Raw genomic sequence first — 21610 nt, forward strand, 5'->3', positions numbered from 1 at the left:
TATCAGAGAAAGATGGGTGTAACCCACAGAATAAAACTATTTTTCATAACAGAAACAAGATTACAATATGTTTAGCATCATCCATATAGCCACTATATTGATAGTGACTGAATTCTCTAATTGCAGATACTGCTTAAAAATACAAAACTAGCATTTAAGAGATAATTGGTTTTTAGTCCTTGAAACAAAAATTGTGATTGTGCTGATGACTTTGTAGAAATCAAATTAGAAGCCCAACTGTGTGATTGAAATGCAAGTAGATATATAAGTAGTTCTACTATTCAACTGATATAAAGCATAGCTACCAAGGTTCCAGAAAATCTTCAACAAATGCCTAAATTTTCTTTTAGTACACATATTTCAGCTGTATCTAAAATGGCTGAAAAGTATAAAATGCCAATGGTAGCCTTGCAAGGCTGAGGGGTAGACAACTTTGCCCCCAAGTCCTATTGCAAAGAATAGTTCTGAACAGCCACACTCCGCATCCGTCAGGAAGGTAGTAATCAGTCAAGGCACAATGGCTGATTCACGAGAACTTGCTGAGTGCCTGCCATGTGCAAGGCACTGTGCTAGGATCCAGGGAATGAGGGGGAGAGAGACAAGACAGAAGTAGCTTCTGTCTGGCAAAACCTTACATTCTAACCAGGGAAACCCAACATTAAAACAAATGTTTACATAATTATTCGTTTCTTGCAAGGCACAGAGTGTTATGAAACTGTACAATAGAAGACCTGACTCTATTTAACTATACTTACTGGAACAAGGAAAGCCAAAGTCTTGCCAGATCCAGTTTTGGCAGCTCCAAGCACATCTTTGCCTTGCAAAGCCAACCCAATCGTCTGCTTCTGTATCTCTGTTACCAAGCGGTACTGGGCTTCCTGCAAACCTGGCAATGCAGAGGGAAGAAAGATGCTTCAGAAAATTTCTGTATGTTGGTACTACAGGCTGACCTGTATATACGTTCTCCTGTCACTAATGGCTGACTAAGGATTCTTTTGCTCTATCTGAATAGAAATTACAGATAAACAAGGAACAGCTACATTATAGTGATGACCTTCATTTCCATAGGTTCCCAGGCTTAGCTTTTAAAGTCAGAATTTTATAGCTCTAAGCCCTGAGAATTAAAAACTTATAATTCCCAAGTTTTCAAATGTGGAAACTTGTTGTTCTAAGTGTTCAAGGCAGAGGCTTTGGCCCAGGGCTTAGATTGCCAAGACCCAGCACTGGTGACAGTGTGAATGACTAGTGACAATATGGATGAGTCTGGAGGAATTTTTTTTATGGTTTTTTGCCAATACTGGGGCATGAACTCAGGGCTTGGGCACTGTCCCTGGGTTTCTTTTGCTCAAAGCTAGCACTCTACACTTGAGCCACAGCACTACTTCCAGCTTTTTCTGTTTATGTGGTACTAAGGAATCAAACCCAGGGCTTCATGCATGCTGGGGAAGCACTCTACCACTAAGCCACATTCTCAGCCCCCTGGAGGGAATTTTATATTAAGTGAAATAGCCAGACACAGAAAGGCAAATATGACTTTGTTTTTAAGTGGAATCACAAAAGCACAGAGAATGGGTTTGTCAAGATTGTGCTCCAAGGACACAAAGTTCCAATTAAACAGATGGAGCAAGTTCCAGATACCTATTATATACCACAATGACTACAGCTAGCTGTAATACATTGTATGGTTGAAAAATTGGTGACAATAGATAAATTTTTTGATACTGATACAGAGCTTGAACTTAGGACCCTCATTTAGATTGTCTGCTCACGCTTAGTGCTTTACCACTTGAACCACACCTCCAGCCCCATTTTTTGCTGGTTAATTGAAAAAGTTTCATGGGCTGGCTTCAAACCTCAATCCTCTGATCTTGGCCTCATAAGTAGCTAAAATGACAAGCATGAGATACCAGTGCCAAGATTGTAAGTGTCCTTATCATGAAGAAAAAATAAGTTTATGAGGCAATATGTGTATTAATTAGCTTGATGATAGCCATTCCCAAATACATTCATATTTCAAAACATGTTGTACATAGTGAATATGCACAATTTTTATTTGTCAAAAACAGCAGGAGGAAGGGTGAGCGAATGTAGTCATTATATTCAGTGTACACTATGTAAAACAATGAACAAGGTAACTTGAAGGTAGGAATTAAGAGTGAAAATGTGTTGACACTGACCAAGAAGCATTGTACTGATAACTGCCTCATGGAATTGTAGCCCCTTTCTATAACAACTTAACTTTTTCTTTTTTTTTTTTTTTCTTTTTGCTTATGTGGTGCTGAGGAATCGAACCCAGGGCCTCAGGCATGCAAAGCAAGCGCTCTACCACTGAGCCACCTTCCCAGCCCACAACTTAACTTTAAAATGCAAAAAAGAAAATAAAAAAAAGAAAGAAAGAAAAACAGTAGCAAGAGGGAGGCCACCTGCAAGGAAGGAAGAGACTTGGAAGGGCTCTCCCACGTCCTAAGAGCACACCAGCTTGCCAGCACCTTGATCTTAAACTACCTAGCTTCCACGCTGCAGCAAAATTCCTACTGGTTAAGCCATCCAGTCCGGTGTTTGCTTTTGGTAGTGCAAGCAAAGAAATACCAAAAGTGACACATTTTTGTTTTCCTTTTTTTTTTTTTTTTTGGTGCCAGTCCTAGGGCTTTAACATAAGGCTTAGGCACTGTCCCTGAGCTTTTATGTTCAAGGCTAGCACTCTACCACTTCAGCCATACCTCTACTTCCAACTTTTTGATGGTTAATTGGAGATAAGAGTGTCACAGACTTTCCTGACAGGGCTGGCCTCAAACTGAGATCCTGAGATCTCAGCCTCCTGAGTAGCAAGTATTACAAGTGTAAGCCACCAGTACCCAGCATGTTCTTGTGATTATTTTAACAAGCACAGTTAACTTCATCTTAATTCTTCAGAGGCTCTTGGCATGGGTGTGTATGTGTGAACTGAAGACCTAACTCTACCACTTAAGCTCCTCCACTTCCAGGATTTTATTTGGGGAGTTTTTTTACCAGTCCTGAGGCTTGAACTCTGGGCCTGGCCACTGTCTCTGAGTTCCTTTTGCTCAAGGATAGCACTCTACCACTTGAGCAACAGCACCACTTCCAGCTTTTTCTGCGATTAACTGGAGATAAGAGTCTCACAGGCTTTCCTATCCTCAGTAGCTATGAATACAGTTGTGAACCACCAGCAAGTGGCAACTTCCAGTTTTTTGTTGATTACTTGGAAATAAGAGTCTCTTCTATTTGTCTGCCCAGGCTGAACTTGAGCTTCCATTCTTAAATTCCAACCTTGATCCTCGGAGCTCAGCTTCCTGAGTAGTTAGGATTATGAGACACCAGCACCCAGTTACTGGCACCTTTCTAACTATTCTTTGACAGATCCAGAAAGAGGGTAATAGTTTTAAATACTATTTTACAGATTTCCAAAACATTAAAATTATTTATCAAAGCATAAGTTTTAAAGTTAACCTTTGTCCAAGCCATCTTCTTTTAAAAAAAAACTATCTTCTTTTTAAAAAAAAAACTAAGTCTCAATAAATCCAATAACATATCTTAAGATGACCATCTACTTACCTTTCAATGTCTTTTTAGACAAGGGGAAATCTGAAAATCTTGTAATTTCATTCACATTTATCTGGAAAAAATATTTTTAAAAGAAAGGAATGTCAGATAAGACAAAATAATCTACTGGATAATAAACTACTTTTTTCTCTACATTGTGCTGCCTCGTTCACTTTAGTACCTACAAGACTGGATTCAACCATCACTTGTAAATGAAAACCATCATTCCTTCTGAAATAAAATGTATTTTGGTGAAAGCTAACACGAATCAATTTATATTTTATACAAATTTTATCCTAACTGGTCAAAAAATTCAAAACAGGGGCTGGGAAGGTGGCTCAGTGGCAGAGCGCTTGCCTTGCATGCTCAAGGCCCTGGGTTCGATTCCTCAGCACCACATAAGCAAAAAGAAAAAAGCCAGAAGTGGCGCTGTGGCTCAAGTGGTAGAGCTCTAGCCTTGAGCTGAAGAGCTGAGGGATAGCACTCAGGCCAAGAGTTCAGGCCCCACAACCGGACCCAAAAAAAAAAAAAAAATTCAAAACAAACAGGACACACTACCTTAAATATCTTTCATCTCCAAAATATTAATGCATTAAGTTATTACCACATCAACTGCAAGAGGAAAATTTATTCAGTCATCCTTAAGGACGGTTTAACAAGTAAGAGGCAAAATCACTACAAACCATAAACCAAGATGAGAATAGTTCTATTTATACACATTAAAGATTGAGGTGGCTATAGAAATATAGGTTGAGAACAAATGTCAAAATGTCAAAAAAATGTCTCAAAGCTTTATCCACACAAAAGTAACCCATGAAACCCAATCTAATTACTATTCATTTGAGAACACAGTGAATGAGAGACATTATTTCAATAGAATCAAAATATCTGGGTTAGGCTTCCATGCCACAGTAAGTAACATTTTGTCCTTTAACTATGCATTAGTCTAATGTTCATTACTGCTGTTCCTCACTGGAATAAAACTAATTTCCTGAATTTCATTTTAGACATTTACAATTATTTCATTACAGATAATGAATGCAGAAATTACTGCTCAGATCTGGGAATATGTGGCCAAATTATTCATGATTCACAAAAGGGTAAAGCTGTGTTTGTAAGGTTCATTTATTTAAATGACACTCAAAGCAATAAAGGGATTTACGGTCCACACATCATTTTCCCACAATTCTTAACATTGCCTAGACAGGATTACTCTCTGCTCTCAAATTAAGAAAAATGCAAATATTAAAACAGTGTGTTAATCCCTACAAGTTTTTGCAGGTAATACTGGAAAGGCAATAGCATTAAAGAATCCTTTATCCAGATAACCTACTGTCCCCAGCCAAGGAGTCTCAATTAGCAGAAAATCTTCCCAACAAAACATTGAAATGATGCATGTTCCTTCTTTCCACTATGGTGCCATCAGCTACTCAGTCCTCCTCACAAGGACTGGATGCCCTGCCCTCAAGAGGAAGACTGGCTGTCCCCGCGGCAATTAACCAATCATGACAGAACCAAGGGGGCTGATCACTCAAAGGACAGCACATCCCCTTCACAAACAGGGAACATCTAGCCTACAGGCTATATAAGATCCAGGAAATACGTAGCAGGGCAGACATGTATGTTTCTCATATGATCCTCATTGGCTGCCTGTGGCCATCTACCTGTATTAAAAATCTGGTTCACAAATGACATTATAAATAGCCAATAATATCCCTTGGCAGAAAAAAGTTTCCCACCACAGGGAAAGTCAAGATGTTCCAGCATGCCACGGTCAGCTACTGCCACACCAAGCTGGGTGCCATTTTAGATAGAAGTCATCAAAGAAAGAAAAGAAGTTTTCATTCTACTGATACATTAGAACAGAGATCTGCAAACAATGGCCTACAATGGCCAATTTCAGTTTGCTGCCTGGTGTTACAGTATGTTAATGAAGCAATAGCTCAGCCAGTCATGCAGACATTGTCTACTGAATGGCCCTCAAAGCCTTAATATGCTGGCCCTTCACACAAAGTCTGCAACCCCTACTCCAGAAAATTCTGTTATGTTTTAAGGAATATTTAAAGCTACAGCAGAAGATGACCAAGTTACTAAAACACCACCCTTTGCCTCTCCCTTTATCCCTTCCATAGGAACAAAGAAACAACCACTAGCACTACCACTACTTCTATCCTCACAGTCTATAAACCCTGTGTAAAACCCTGACTCTAAGCAGGGAGCCAGTGGCTCACACCTGTAATCCTAGCTACTCAAGAGGCTGAGATCTGAGGACTGTGGTTCAAAGCCAGCCTGGGCAGGAAAGTCTATGAGACTCATCTCCAATTAACCACTAGAAAACTGGAAGTGGTGCTGTGTCTCAAGTGGTAGAGCACTAGCCTTGAGCTGAAGAGCTCAGGGACAGCACCCAGGCCCAGAGTTCAAGCCCCTGACTGACAAAAAAAAAACCTGACTTTAGACAATAGATAGGTTTGAGACAGACCTTATTAAAGACTCCTATACAGGTGAAAAGGCTAGAGGGTCCAGAGGGGAGGACTATCAGAGGGGTGGCTATCACTAAACTACCCTTTTCCATTCCTCATATAACACCCATTTCAATGTATCCCTTACAGATAAGGCAAGGGGGTGGGAGGACACTGACAATACTACCACATGACAAGGAATTCCTCTACTGGGTGCTAGAAGAAAAAAAAAAAAAAACATTAAATTTACTACTGTTGCCGGGTGCCAGTGGCTCACGCCTGTAATCATAGCTACTCAGGAGGCTGAGATGTGAGAATCGCGGTTCAAAGCCAGCCCGGGCAGGAAAGTCCGTGAGACTCTTATCTCCAATAAAACCACTCGAAAACTGGAAGTGGAGCTGTGGCTCAAGCGGTAGAGCGCTCGCCTTGAGCTGAAGAACTGAGGGACAGTGCCCAAGCCCAGAGTTCAAACCCTACAACTGAACAAAAAAAAAAAAAATTTACTACTGTTCATTTGATCTAATCACTGGTCACTTTTAGAGGTTCATGATCTAAAGGAGTGTTCACAAAATTAAAGAAGTCAGTCATGAATGTAAAAACTGAGGCTCAAATACATTATGAATCCAAGCCCAGCAAAACTTCAGCTCTGACTATAAATAACACATTCGTTCACTACACTAGATATGTTGACGATTTTCCTCAAAGTAACTGTGAGCCAAGGAAGCGTTTTACTTAAGAGCAGAATGACTGGAATTTTTCTCTTGGAAAGAAACATTTTAGCAGCGGTCTAGAAAACACTTTCAAGAGTATAAGGCACAAGAGCCAATGCCCATCAGCCACCTGTTTCACTCATTAAAGTTTTACTAGAGCACAATATCTACGCCTTTAAGTATTTCTATGGCAGCTCGTGTGTTACAGTAGGGGTGGAGATACATGTGAGAAACTTAGCAGCAAAAGAGATCAGAAATGTTAACAAACAGGGTATAAGAGCAGGTAAGAGGAAAAGTACTATGGATCACTCCTGTCTCCAGCTTGGTAGTCTGCTTAGAGGGAAGCACCAGGATGCAAATAAATCCAGGTCTTAACCACTAGAACCTGTGAATGTTACCTTTCATGGAAGAAGAAAAAAAGAAGACTTTGCAGATGTTTTGAAAGATTCTAAGAAGCAACATTAACCTGGGTTGGCCTTAAATGCAATGTAAGTATCCTTAAACAAAAGAAACAAAATGAGGTAGATTTAACCAAACAGATGGAGACAATATGAATGTGGAAGTAGAAATTAGAGTAAGGTAGCCATAAGCCAAGAGGAGCTAAGGAACAGAGAATTCCCCAAGAGCCTTTCAATAGGGTGCATTAACCTACTAACACCCTGATTTTGACTCAAGTGAAATGGATTTCAGACTTCTAACCTCTAGAACTATGGAAGCATAAATTTCCATTGTTTCAGGTCACAAAGTTTGTGGAAATTTGTTACCACGGCAGTAAAAATTGAATGAGGAGAATTATGAATTTAGGAAGAATTTCTAAGGCACAATGGAAAAGATAATGACTTACACTATAGCTCATGATTCCATTATATCTCAAGATATCTCATGATTCAATTAGATAAAGATATCCAGCACAGTCAGAAATAAAAACATAAACTCAGAAAAGCTAAGTGAAAGATAAGGAGTCACTGGTCCAACAAAGGAAAGCAAGGAAGGGCTGCTTCTATATTCCCTTAGCAAATCTAGTCACAATCCAAAACAAAATCCACAATTAATTTGTTTTATGGTGGTTTCAAGTGCTGTGTATACAACAATGGAAATAATATGTGAAGTATATATACAAAGTATTTTCACATGACTAGCAGTGTGCACTGACTACTTCTCTGTAACACTTATGAGGTAAGTACTAGTACTATGCCTTTTTAAAAAAAGCAAAAACTTAAAGAACAAGAGCCAGGAACGAATCCTAATCTGAACTCTTTAGAGTTCCAAAAGACAAACAAATCCTTAAACTTGAAGCTCTAACTAACCTTACTGTGGAGTCAATGCCATTTAAAAGAAAGCTATACCAAGGGTAACAAGGAATGACTTTTAATTCCTGGTATGTTCCAAACTGGAAAGGTAGCATACACAAAAAGACAGTGATGTGTGTGAAGATCATTGGATATGGGATTTATGGGGAAGAAGAAAAGGTAATGACATTTCTAAGGAGCTCGGGTAGGAAAAGAAATCTGCAAGTCAAAATGGTGACTAGAAAAGATAGTCATCTGGAAACAGCAGCTGCACTGATGGGGAAGGATGACAACCAAAAGGAACAGACCAGCAGTCAGTCTGGCTTTTCTACACTGATTTTTAGATAGGAACAAAAGCAAAGGAAGAATGAGATGGACGCAGGAGAAGACAGATGACTGAGGAAGGCATGCAATCTGGCTTAATGGATTAAAAAGCAGAAGCTTTCATTAGAAAGACACAGGCCTAGGTTCCGACCCTACACTACCTACTAGGTATGAGAGCCTGGGATAAGTTTCTTGTCCTCTCCAAACTTAATTTTCCCGTCTATAAAATGGGGACATTAGGATCCACTTCTCAGATAAGGTTAAAAAAAAAAAAAAAAAAGAGGCTGGGAAGGTGGTTTGAGAGGTAGAGTGCTTGCCTAGCATGCGTGAAGCCCGGGATCCGATTCCCCAGTACCACATAAACAGAAAAAGGCAGAAGTGGTACTATTAAGTGTTAGCCTTGAGCAAAAAGAAGCTCAGGGATAGTGCCCAGGCCCTGAGTTCAAGCCCCAGGACTGGAGTAAAAGGAAGGAAGGAAGGGAGTGAGGGAGGGAGGGAGGGAAGGAAGGAGGGAGGGAGGGAGGGAAAGAAAAAGGGAAAGAAAAAGAAGAAAAACAATCCTGTAAAATCAAATGGATAGTACTTTAAAAGATAGATACTATTTCCATTATTTTCCCCTAACGTTCCACACTGGGATGCTTACTCCTCTATCATCCCGGTATGTCATTTACGTTACTAAGCCTCACGATTGGCGTCTCTCACAGCATTAGTCTCCCTATCCTTAAGTACCACTGCATTTCTTTTCTCCTTTTTTTTTTTTTCCTTTCCTCTTCTTTTTTTTTTAAACCTCAGAACAGTGTGGTGAGCCGAAGAGTCTGGGGCTGTGAGTCTGACACCACGCAGGCCCCCTGTGAGGCCTTCCAAAGAACCCCGGGACACGCCATCTCCCAGCCCAGCACCCCCCCGGGTGGGCCCCAGTGACAGCCCGGCCTCCCGCCGGGCCCCCCGGCCACCCCGCCGCACCTTCTCGTAGCTCTGCACCAGACGGCTGATGCCCTCGCGCTCCACCTGCCACTCGGGCTTCTTCAGCTGCTTCCTCAACTGCTTCTTTTGGTTCTGCCTATGGCTGTGTTTTTTCTTCCAGCGATTGAAGCTCCTCACCGGGTCGGGTCGGGCTCCCGAGCCCAAGGAGTTAGGAGTTTTGCCCATCGCGAGGGCGGCCCGAGAAACCCTAACGCCTCCCTGAGGTGCTGAGACGAGGAAGCCAAACCGGCGTGGAAAGGAAAGCGCCGCGATGCGCACGCGCAAGCCTAGGAGCCCGCCCCCTCGGAGCTTTTAAAGCTGGGGCACGCAGAGATGACGTAAAGAAAAGGCGAATGGTGATTGGGGATTTGGCTTCTGCTGGGCGGGGCTGAGAGTTCAGGAAGGGCCAGCGGAGCACGCTGCCGGCTCTTTAACAGGACGCACGCGCGCTGCTGGCCGGTCCTCTGCTGACGTCACGCGCGGTACGCTTCCCGGCTGTGAACTCCGTGAGTTCAGTATGGCGGAGCGTTTACCCTCTCGAGCCCTGCGCGTTAGGCTTGTGATCCTCGATTTGCATTTTTCATCCCCGGGAACGGAAAGACTCGCCCGAAATCAAATCGTGTCTTATCCACTGCAGTGTACAAAGGGTCCTGCATTAGATGTTCGCTTTTGAGTTGGGGGGTTGAGGGGGAAGGACTGTGTCCCACCAGGTTTTTCCCTCTCTTCAGCCCCTCTCGACTCCAGCTGCAGCAACTTGGAAACTGAAACAATCTAATTATAGTTCAAAGTGCTATCATTTAAAAGAAGAAGAAGAAAATGCCAGGTGCCGAGCCTGTAATCCTAGCTACTCAAGGAGGCTGAGATCTGAGAATCACGGTTCCAAGCCTGCCTGGGCAGAAAAGTCTCGAGACTTTTATCTCCAGTGAAGCACCAAGAACGCTGGAAGTGGGAGGCCTGGGTCAAGTGGTAGAGGGACAGTGCCTATGCCCCGAGTTTAAAGCACTGCGACTGGCATTTAAAAGTTGGCTTGAGGCATCGTTCACTTATGACCTACCGAGAAATCCATCGAGGCACACACAGCGAAAGGTAGACAAAAGAAGTTTGTTTACACTATTTACACCAGAAAGAGGTCTTGAGACTACCTTGTCCGGGGTTAGATACCCAGAACCAAGAGCAGCCTCATCCACCAAACCTCCAAGCCTCCAATAGGCAGTCCTGACCCCCTGACCTTTATTAGTCGGTCTGCAAACCTCCAAACCTCACACCTCCAAAGCTCCAAAGGGGAAGGTTTTCCCTTTCTTCCCTTCTTCCTTCTCTGCAGGCCTCTCCACTCTCCACAAGCCTGCTCTGCCCTGCTCCGGCAAGCTTTCCCCTCCTGCCATCTCTCCATTCCTACTCCTTCCCTCCCTCCGGGCTAACTCCATACTATTTTCCTCAGGACTCCCCGTCTTTCCCTTACAGTCCTCTCTCCTCAGGAGTCTCCCAGTCTATTCCAGACTACTCTCTCCTCAGGAGTGGACTACTCTCTCCTCAGGAGTCCATGTGTCCTCCGGGCTCCTCTCTCCTCCCTCCAGACTGTTTTCCCCCTAACCTCCCTCTAACCTCTCCCTCTCCTCAGGTCTCTGGTTTTTCCCCTAGTCCCCTTCCCCCTGAGTTCAAACCTCTCAGTAAAAGGAGGAGCAGGCAAAATGTCAATGATAGGAAGGATCATACCAAAGTTAAGAGAAGAAAGTATTTTCAGTCTCTTATACATTACTTATTTAATATCCATTAATTTACTTGTATTTATAAATGTTTACATTGGGCTGGGAAGGTGGCTCAGTGGTAGAGTGCTTGCCTTGCATGCATGAGGCCCTGGGTTCGATTCAGCATCACATAAGCAGAAAAAGCCGGAAGTGGCTCTGTGGCTCAAGTGGTAGAGCTCTAGCCTTCAGCTGAAGAGCTGAGGGACAGCGCCCAGGCCCAGAGTTCAGGCCCCACAACCGGACCCAAAAAAAAAAAATAAAGTTAATTAATTAAATAAATATTTACATAGTCACAGGAGTTCCTCATAAAAACTCTGACTCAGCACTTCAGCAGTTACTTTTGAAATATTCTCATGTGTGAGAAATATAGAAATGGTGCTACTCCAGTAATGAAGCACAACCGTTGCCAGATCTGAGTTTGTAAATAGCCTTTCTCTAATCACTGAACAAGAACTGTAATCAATGAACAATAGTTTTAGGGTTTAAAAAAATGAGTAGGAATATCTTGATATGCCACCAAATAAAGATTTGTTGAGAATGGAAGGGACATTCTCCAGCTCAAAGGTGGTTACAAGGATGCTCATTAGACTCCACGCTTGTTTGATATGATACACACCAGGATTTACATCTTTGATGACAAAAATATATACTGTTTAATTAAGTCAATTAAGAAGGGCAATAGTTCTTCCTATCCTCCCACTTCCCAACTGAAAGATAGGACATAAATTCTTCTTTCTTGGAAACAAGTGTAGCTATCCTATCTGCCCAGAGACAGCAACCAAAGTAATCAGCAAGCAGACCTTATTCATCTCTTCTACTTAATCATCCCCATTTCCAACCTGTACAAGCCCAGATGTGCTCTGGTTTGTCTAGTCATTTCTCTGTATATACGTTGCTCCTTGTTGAAGATGAGGCATAAGCCAGAATTCTGAACTACCACTTATTTGAAGAGGTCATTTGTTCAGAAAACAAGATAACACAGCTGGAACAAATATGCACACAAAAAATAATCTGTGGAAAAAAATAGTGAAAAGTGAACTACTTTTCACTCTTTCTCTCAGGTGATTTGCACCGTGCACATAATAAACTCGACCATTTTATTAATCTATATTCCATTACAGAATCTATCCTAGCTATAAACTCATAAGTGTTGAGGAAAAATATATTTCTTCCCTTATGTTTTTAATTAAAATATTAAAATTGCACAGCAAAAAGTAATATAAATTAGTACTAAGAAAATACATCCAAGCCAGGTACCAGTGGCTAAAGCCTGTAATCCTAGCTACTAAGGAGGCTGAAATCTGACGTTTAAAGCCAGCCTAGGCAGGAAAACTCCTGAGACTCTTATCTCCAATTAACTACCAGAAAGCCTAAAGTGGAGCTGTGGCTCAAGTGGTAGAGTACCAGCCTTGAGTGAAAAACCTAAGGAATGGTACCCAGGCCTTGAGTTCAAGTCCCAATATTGGAATACAGAGAGGGAGAGAGAGAGGGAAAGAGGGAAAAGGGAGGAGGTGGAAGAGAGAGAGAGAAAGAGAGACAGAGACAGACGAAGACAGAGAGAGAATACATCTGGCGATTTTTCACTGTTGAAATAGTATATTTCCAACTGTTTTTTTTTTTTGTTAATTTAGATTTCTTACTTGTAGTATATAGTCCCCAAAAAGAATAACACCTAATGTAATTCATGTTACCTGGCCATGTACTTGAGTTGAGAGAATATGAGAAAATGTATATTGAGGGTTTTTTCTTCCACTTTGTATTTCAACCCATCTGTTATAGTTAAGGGAAAAGTGAATCCCCATTCTGCTCTCAGTTCTGTGCTCTGATGAATCTGGTATCCTTTTTCTTTTTGTTCCAGCACTTCCTATATTTGCTTTCAGGGTATTATTTAATTTACTTCTATGATGGCTGTTTCTGATACTATTAATTACAAGGTGGTAACTAGGGTTCAAACTCAGAACTTTATGCATGCCAAGCAGTCATTCTGCTGAACACATTTCTAATCTTTGTGAGATTATTTTGAGAAAGGGGCTTGATTTTGCTAAGGCATGTGATAACACCAATACTCCCAATACCAGCCTCTCACATAGCAGATATTGACCTACGCATTAAAAAAAAAACTTTTAATCTCATAACCTAACTGTGCAAACATCTTGGATCAGCTTAGTTTCACATTATTTTGACTTCATGAGAATAGGGATTTCCAGATATTTTTATTCCATAATTAGCAAGCAGGTGGCAGTATAGGATTAAAGACTGTCTTGCCCTTGGTATTGAATTTAGCCTAGGTTTTTGTAGTGGCCAAGAGTATGTAACTGTCTACTGGCAGGTTTGTCTGCCTCGTTACAACACCAAACCTTTTATAATGAGTACACCTCAAGTTCTCTGGTATATGTCTAAGTTATTTCTTTCCATTTCTTCTTCATGAATAATGATTGCTGCTCAGCATGGTGGCTCAAGCCTGGAATCCTAGCTACTTGGCTGGTGGAGAGCTAGGCATCATGGTGTAAGGCCAGCCCAGACATAAACATTTGAAAGACTACAACTCAATCAATAGCTAGCCACAGGGCTGGGAAGGTGGCTCCGTGGTACAGTGTTTGCCTTGCATGCATGAGGCCCTGAGTTCGATTCTTCAGCACCATATAAACAGAAAAAGCCAGACGTGGTGCTGTGACTCAAGTGATAGAGTGCTCGCCTTGAGCTGGAGAGTTGAAGGACAGTGCCCAGGCCCAGAGTTCAGGCCCCATGACCGGAAAAAAAAAAAAAAGCTAGGTACAGTGGCACTAACCTGTCATTCCAGTGACAAAGGGAAACACAAATAGAAAGATCACAATACAAGCTGGTCCAGGCATAAAGTAAGACTCTATATTGAACATAACCAACACAAAAAAAGAAACTGGAAGCATTGCTCAAATGAGAAAATGTCTGCTTAGCAAGCACAAAGTCCTGAATTCAAAACTCAGTACCATAAACATTTAAGTATTAACTAACTGAAATAATGCTTGCTAATTTAGTAGTTACTAACATCTATTGAGAGTAGTAGGTGCCATGCATTGCCGAGTTCTTTATAAACATCATCTATAAACCTCAAGCAATTAACTTTCCATGTGATAAAACTGAAGCTACATAGTTTAAAGTATCTGGGTTGGGTTACCAGTGTAACAAATGACATTGTTGTTATTCTGTCATAGTTTACGGTACTGCAAAATATATAGAAGTTTGATCTATTTCATTTCTGAAAGCTGCTCGTCTTTTCTGCTCTAGGAAATTTGGATGTTCACAAGTAGCAATTTATTTTCCATTGGAGCCAATTATATTGTTTCTCACATGAGACTGAATGGATATTTATTGTTTGTTTATTGTTGCTTTGTTTTATTGTGGTACTGAGGTTTCAGTGCAGAGCCTTATATTTGATAGGCAAGTATCCTACCACTTGAACCACTTTGTCAAACACTGGAAAAATAAATACATAGAGAAAAGCTTTGAAAGAAGCCAGAGTTGGGGGGGGGGAGGTTGACTTACATTAGGAACTTTGTGAACAAGAACATGAAGTGAAATAGTTAAAATAAAGCCTGGAAATAAAGCCAGGTGCCTGTGGCTCAGGCCTGTCATGCTAACTATACTCAGCAGGCTAAGATATGGAGGCCTGGGATGGCCTCATACACACACAGAAATAACTTGGTAGAAAGATAGGATACAATCACATTGAAGGGGTAGAAAGAAAAATTGATCCCTTAGAAACAGGAAATGAGCTAGATGCTGGTGGCTCACGCCTGAGATCTGAGGATCGCAGTTCAAAGCCAGCCCAGGCAGGAAAGTCCATGAGACTCTTATCTCCTGGTGGTTAACACCAGAAAATCGGAAGTGGTACTATGGCGCAAGTAGTAGAGTGCTCACTTTGAGATGAAGAACTCAGGGACAGCGCCCAGGCCCAGAGTTCAAGTCCCATGACTGACAAAACAAAAAAAGAAGAAGAAACAAATAGGAAATGAGTAGAATCTGCAAGACTAATTATTTTAAAAGACTAAATGTAATAAGTTCTGCCAAGTATCAGTGACTCACACCTGTAATCCTAGCTACTCAGGAGACTGAGATCTGAGAATTACAGTTCAAAGCCAACCCTGAGCAAGTGAGACTCTTATCTCCAATAACTAAAAGGCTAGAAATGGAGCTGTGATTCAAAGTTGGTAGAACGCTTAAGCACAAAAGCTCAGAGACAGTGCCCAGGCAAGTAAGTTCAAGTCCCAGAAGTGGCAGTGTATATATAGAGTTCTATACTCTAGTTGGTTAAGTTGTTGCTCCAGAGGACTAGGCCCATACATCCTAAAACTATTATGCGGGTATACTGAAACTGATGTAGACATATGCATTGAATCCTAAACACATTTGTTGCTATCTGTAGTACTAATGTTCATAAGTGACCAGAGTAAGTAATAGCAACTGACTAAATGTAGCAATACCTGCAATGTGATTTGTTTCCAATGACTATCAGGACTGGTGAAATAAATTGTGGCAGTGGGATACTATGGCTCTTTAAACCACTCATTGAAAAAAAAAAAAAAAAGACACATCAGTGATTAAATATTCCAAAGCCCCTACAGTCAAGAACCCTTAGCTCCAGCACTGTTGGATCTCAGCCTCCTGAGTCTCTAGGATTACAGGCATGAGCCACACACGCCTGGCAAGCCATTTAACTTTAATTGTAACTGTAATAGAAGTATGCAATGGGTGAGGCTGGGGAAAAGGAAGCTTGCTGGGCCATCTGTCAATACAGGTGGAATAAGATTCCACAGCCAAACAACGAAAATGACAGGCTCTAATGCAGGTCTAAAGGGTGAAAGGAAAACAGGAAGCCATGCCAAGCAGGAGAAAAACTAAAATAAAGCCTAGATCAACTCATCAATAGAAGATAAAGTCAATGGTATAATTTCAGCACTTTGATTTGCCAGGGGGTGAGAAGTAAATTGGAAGGACAGGTTTGTAGTATTTATTTCATGGGCTATGTTGGGAAGTAGAAAACATCGGTGTGTCAATAAATAATTTAACAAGTTAATGATAAAATGTGTGAAAAGATGTGAATGGCCAGATGGCATCACTATCACCAGACAATCTTTGTTGGCTTTTCTGGAGGCTGGAACATGGTGGCAGAGACTCACAGCAAGAAAAGAATAACCATTAGTCAATGACAAAGCAATTCCAGTGTGGCAGGAGTGCCACTGAGAGAGGATTCCCTACAGAGTTCAATGGGAAGAGCCATGGAGGAGGAAGGGGAGGAGGAGGAGGAGGAGGAGGAGGAGGAGGAGGAGGAGGAGGAGGAGGAGGAGGAGGAGGAGGAGGAGGAGGAGGAGGGAGGGGGGAGGAGGAGGAGGGGGAAGAGGAGGAGGAGGGGGAGGAGGAAGAGAGAGGGGGGAGGAGGAGGAGGGGGAGCGAAGAGGAGGGAGGAGGGTGGTAGGAAAGGAAAGGGGAAGGAGGAAGAGGAAGAATAATTGTTCTTTTTTTTATTGCCTTAATGTATTCAAGTATGTCTTGAGACTGAAAGACTAAAGTGTATTTCCTGACTATCCAAGTCTCATCAAAATCCTCCAAAGTAATAAAATAAAATAAAATTGGTTGTATTCTGAGTTTTCATTGTAACTTCGCATCTGTTAAATCAATAGTATATGCCAGACTTAACCTAGACTCCATGGATATGAAACAGAGAAAAGATCTCCACCCATTAGAGGTTTAGTCTTAGGTTGAAAACTGCATCCAACCATTTAAAAACATGGTGTCATGGGGAAAGAAAGGAGGCAAATCTAACTGAGAATTGGTGAGTGAGCAGAGTAGGTCAGGATAGGGCAGAAGGTAGCTTACTGAAAGCAAGGAGAAGACTAAGCAGGACACCGTTCAAAGCTACACCAGCAAGAGGAAAGATGATGAAGGAAAAAATGTAGTAGACTGAGCAACCCAATGGCTTCCACTGAAAATACCCAGGAAAGTTGGGAGAGGGAGATGAACACACACACACACACACACACACACACACACACACACACACACACACACACACTCACACTCACATTCACACAGGGCACTGGTGGCTCACACTTGTAATCCCAGTTTCTCTGGAGGCTGAGATCTGAGGATTGAAGTTCAAAGCCAGCCCAGACAGGAAAGTCCATGAGACACTTATCCCCCCCCCCCCCATTAACCACCAAAAAACCGGAAATGGAGCTGTAGCTCAAAGTGGTAGAGCGGTAGACTTGTGTAAAAGAGCTCAGAGACAGTGCCCAGGCCCCAAGTTCAAGCCCATGGCTGACAGGAAACACACACACACACACACACACACACACATACTGGGCATGGGGGGGACAGAGAGGAGAGGGGTATCCCCAACTTGATACAACTTAGCAATGATTTTTCAACTTTACAACAATACAAAGCAATATTCACATTCCAAATTCGACTCTTCTCCCCAGCTAGTGAGACACTAGACAGCTAGGAGCAGATGCGGTTCTCAGCTATATGATGAGCGCCATGGCCCAGCCAACTAAACACGTATAATTAAGCGTCCCACTTGCCTGAGGACCTTTGTGCTGTGTGTTCCTCTGTCTGGAACACTTTCCCATCTATCTGTTCCAACGCTTAGACCTTAAAAGGAAGCCTCTTTCTGGTCACAGTATTTAAAACAGTAATGCTTCCCACAGCAGCCGATCTTGATTCCCTGCAGCTAGCTCCACATTTCCCATCATGCCTCTTACCTTCTGACTCTCCATAGGATAAACTTATTTACCCTTCCTATTGTACATCATTTCACTCAATCACCTCCCTCCACTTAGAATGAGGCAAACTCCATGAAGGTGGGGATCTCATCGCGTGTGTGTGCGTGTGCGTGTGTGTGTGTGTGTGTGTGTGTGTGTGTGTGTGTGTGATGCTTTCAGCCAATTTGCTTTCCAGCTTCCTTTTTTTAACTCCTCTTTTTTTTTCCTCTCTCTTTTTGTTCTGTTCTTGTGAATTTCTTAACTATAATTTTTAAGGGATTTTAGGAGAAAGTACTGGTAAAAGCAGGTATTCAACCTACTCTTTAATTAAGGAACTCTTTGTATTTTAAACAAGGTGCTGTGTCATTTTTATGGAGATGGTATGTTTCATGAAGACAACCAGGTTATTTAGTTAAGAACATCCCTTACTATCTTCCTGTAATCCTCTCTGAGTTCAAGCTGTTTTTCCACATGCCATCGGAGATGTAAACAGGTCCTCCCTCTACATGACCTTGTCTACTGCCTAAGCAGACACTTGTGAGAAAATTGTTGCTCTTACCTGGGATCCTTTCAAAGATACCACACTATCACCATTACTAATGCTACTGCTACCCTTACTTCTCTGTGCCTACTTGTCATTTTTTGAGCAAGACAGGAATCATGCTGTAGCCAGGTGCCAGTGGCTCACACCTGTAATCCTAGCTATTCAGGAGGCTGAGATCTGAGGATCATGGTTTGAAGCCAGAACAGGCAGGAAAAAAATCCATGTCTTTTATCTCCAATTAACTAACAAAGCTGAAAGTGGAGCTGTGGCTCACGTGGTACAGTGCTAGTCTTGAGTAGAAAAGCTCAGGGATAGCACCAAGACCCTGAGTTCAAGCCCCAGGATTGATATATATAATAAATATAAAAATAAAAATTAACCATGCTGTTTCTTTCACTGAATGTGTTTCATCAGATCAAAGCAAGCCAGGTAATCTAGGCTAATCTAGGCAAAAAAAAGAGTGATCTTTGTTGAAAAAGACTTCTATAGAAACACTAAAATATTGTCCAGTAGCTTACCTTCCAAAGCTTATCTCCACCAGCACTGTTTCCAGATCTGTGTCTAGATAGAAGCAGTTCATTACTCACTATGGGCTCAGTTGTGTTGCCAGTTCCCCACCCATCGCATCAAAACAAAACTGACTTCGCAGGAGAAGGCAAAAGACAGAGTATAGACTGAGTGAGACTAGGCACTATTAAATGCCAGTACCTTTTCATCTGCTTTATGAAGCCCCAGACCTGGAAAGTGAGGTCTTTTCTTCTCAAACATTTCAACTGAACCTAAACAATGTATCACATGAGAGCTGCCCAATTCTGGACTTGTTCTCCTAATGAAGCACTGGTATTCACAACATGATTGAACAGGAAGAGCCTGGAAACAGAATCGTCCATGGAGCAACACACCAATATAAACACTGCACCCAGAAAGCATGCTGGACAGCATTGTGTAGAATTCTAAACAAATGTTCCTTGAACAATAATACAAATGACAGACTGGGAATGTGGCTTAATGGTAGAGTGCTAGCCTAGCATGCATGAAGGCCTGGGTTTGATTCCTCAATATTGCATAAACAGAAAAAGCCAGAAATGGAGCTATTGTGCAAGTGGTAGAGTGCTAGCCTTGAGCAAAAAAGCTTAGGGACAGTGCCCAGGCCCTGAGTTCGAGGACCCAGAATGGCAAAAAATAATGCAAATGACATCATAGAACAAATCTCTGACACACAAGCCCCACCTCAAAGGGAAAACATTTTGCCAAAACAATATGAACATATGTCAACCTGGTGGCTTGGGACAAGCCTGCAACTATAATGAAAATGAGTCCACTGCTAAGACTATATTCAAATAACCGTGAGTGAAGAGACCAAATGTTATGGAGCAGATCTTTCAAGTTGGTGGTTTTGAATCCCTGGACATAGGACTCATATTTTTTATTTTTTTGGGAGGTCCAGTCGTGGGGCCTGAACTCTGGGCCTGGGCGCTGTCCCTCAGCTCTTCAGCTCAAGGCTAGTGCTCTACCACTTGAGCCACAGCGCCACTTCTGGCTTTTTTCTTTTTGCTTATGTGGTGCTGAGGAATCGAGCCGAGGGCCTCATGCATGCAAGGCAAGCACTCTACCACTGAGCCACCTTCCTAGCCCCATATTTTCACCTTTATAATAATCCAATGGAATGAATATAAGTATTACAGGGTAAAATATTTTTAAAAATACTAAGCAAGTGATTTCTTATTCTCATTAATCATATTCTCTAGCACTTTACTAAAAATTCACGCAAAACTCAATGGAAAGCCCAGAGAAGAAAAGAGAAGCCAGATAGAAATGCCATGGAAAAGGAAAACTACATGTCACAAAAATAACAAGAGACAGAGTTACCCTTCTGAAATGGAAAAAAGATGAAAGAATCAAGGAAATGAGGCAAGACATAAAAAAAATCAATTTCCTCCATCTTCTCCATCATGCCTGCTCCTCCCTCCTGTCCCTTCTCTGTTACAATTACTCCTTGTAGGTCTTGTAGCTCTTTCAGCAAGGGTTTGGGAAGGATAAACCTTCTCTATTTTGTCTTTACAATGTTAATTTTGCCTTACTTTACCCTCACAATTGAATGGTGGTTTGGTTGGAGACAATTCTAAGTTGACCATTTTGAAACTTTTAGTTCCTTGACACTCGATGTAGTAATTTCTGTTGAAAAGTCCATTGATAACTTGACTCATATTTCTCTTTAGTGTTATTTTTAAACCTCTGGTTGTCTTAATGCCATAAAAATTCAACCCATCAAGATTTTCATGTATCTATGAAAACCACTCTATGATGCAATGGCATAATCAGCTACTTTGACTGATTTAGGCAATGAAAGGGGGGGGAAAATCCACAAGAAGTAAATGCATTACACAAGGGCTGGGTTGGAACCAAGTGAAGGCTTAATGTATAAGTGAGTGAAAGTTTTACAAGTAATTGGAACAGACACAAGTGGTAGAAGAATTGAGTCATCATAGAGCAAATATTATAAAAGACATCATAAATGAACAGGTGTGTAGCATAAATCCATCCGTGTACAGGGAAGCTTTAAACAATGAAAAATGCCTTTAAACTATTTTTTCGTCATTTGAATTGAATTGAGGAACACCCTACTAAGTGAATATTTCATTCAAATAATGGTTTTGTGATTCTTTGCTTTAAAAAGAAAAACCTGGATCATTGTTTTCTTTCAGCAAAACATGATACTCTCCATTTCATTACATGTATCATTAAACTGATTGCTTTTTAGTTTTCTCTTTACTTAAGCTTTTAAAAACTATTGTTCATATAGATTAATAAAGCTACATGAATCAGAACGCTTATGCCTGATTTTATGTTTGTACTTTTTTATGATACTGGGGATTGAAATGAGGATCGCATGCATGCTAGGAAGTGCTCATCATTTCAACCATAACCCCAGCCCATATTTACATATATTTAAATAGCATTTTAATAAGGACAAACCCTCATAAATAAAGGCAAGTAAATTTTCATTAAAGATCCAAATTTCAGCTGGGTGCTGGTGGCTCATACCTGTAATCCTAGCTACTCATGACTGAGATCTGAGGATTGCAGTTCAAAGCCACCCCAGGCAGGAAAGTCCTTGTGAGACTCTTATCTCCAAATAACCACTCAACACCCAGATGTGGCGCTATGGCTCAAATGGTAGAGTGCTAGTCTTGAGCACAAAGAGGCTCAGGGACAGTGCCCAAGCCTGAGTTCAAGCCCCACAACTGACAAAAAAAAAAAGCCCTAAACTTAAG

The 21610-nt window shown here is 41.5% G+C and overlaps 1 protein-coding gene across 1 annotated transcript in view; it reads right to left on the minus strand.

Annotated features, from left to right (window-relative positions):
* Ddx10 (DEAD-box helicase 10) overlaps window positions 1-9547 on the minus strand; it is a 114533-nt gene extending 104986 nt beyond the window's left edge. The window contains exons 1-3 of the mRNA XM_070038150.1: window positions 9307-9547; window positions 3574-3634; window positions 756-886 (exon numbers count right to left, since the gene is read on the minus strand). Coding sequence (XP_069894251.1) covers window positions 756-886; window positions 3574-3634; window positions 9307-9492 — 378 coding nt within the window. The 5' untranslated portion in view covers window positions 9493-9547. The remainder of the gene's footprint in view (window positions 1-755; window positions 887-3573; window positions 3635-9306) is intronic.
* Window positions 9548-21610: the final 12063 nt, after the last annotated feature.

The sequence above is a fragment of the Dipodomys merriami genome, unplaced genomic scaffold, assembly GCF_024711535.1.
Source record: "Dipodomys merriami isolate MVZ:Mamm:240054 unplaced genomic scaffold, mDipMer1.0.p SCAF_29, whole genome shotgun sequence".
Lineage (NCBI taxonomy): Eukaryota > Metazoa > Chordata > Mammalia > Rodentia > Heteromyidae > Dipodomys > Dipodomys merriami.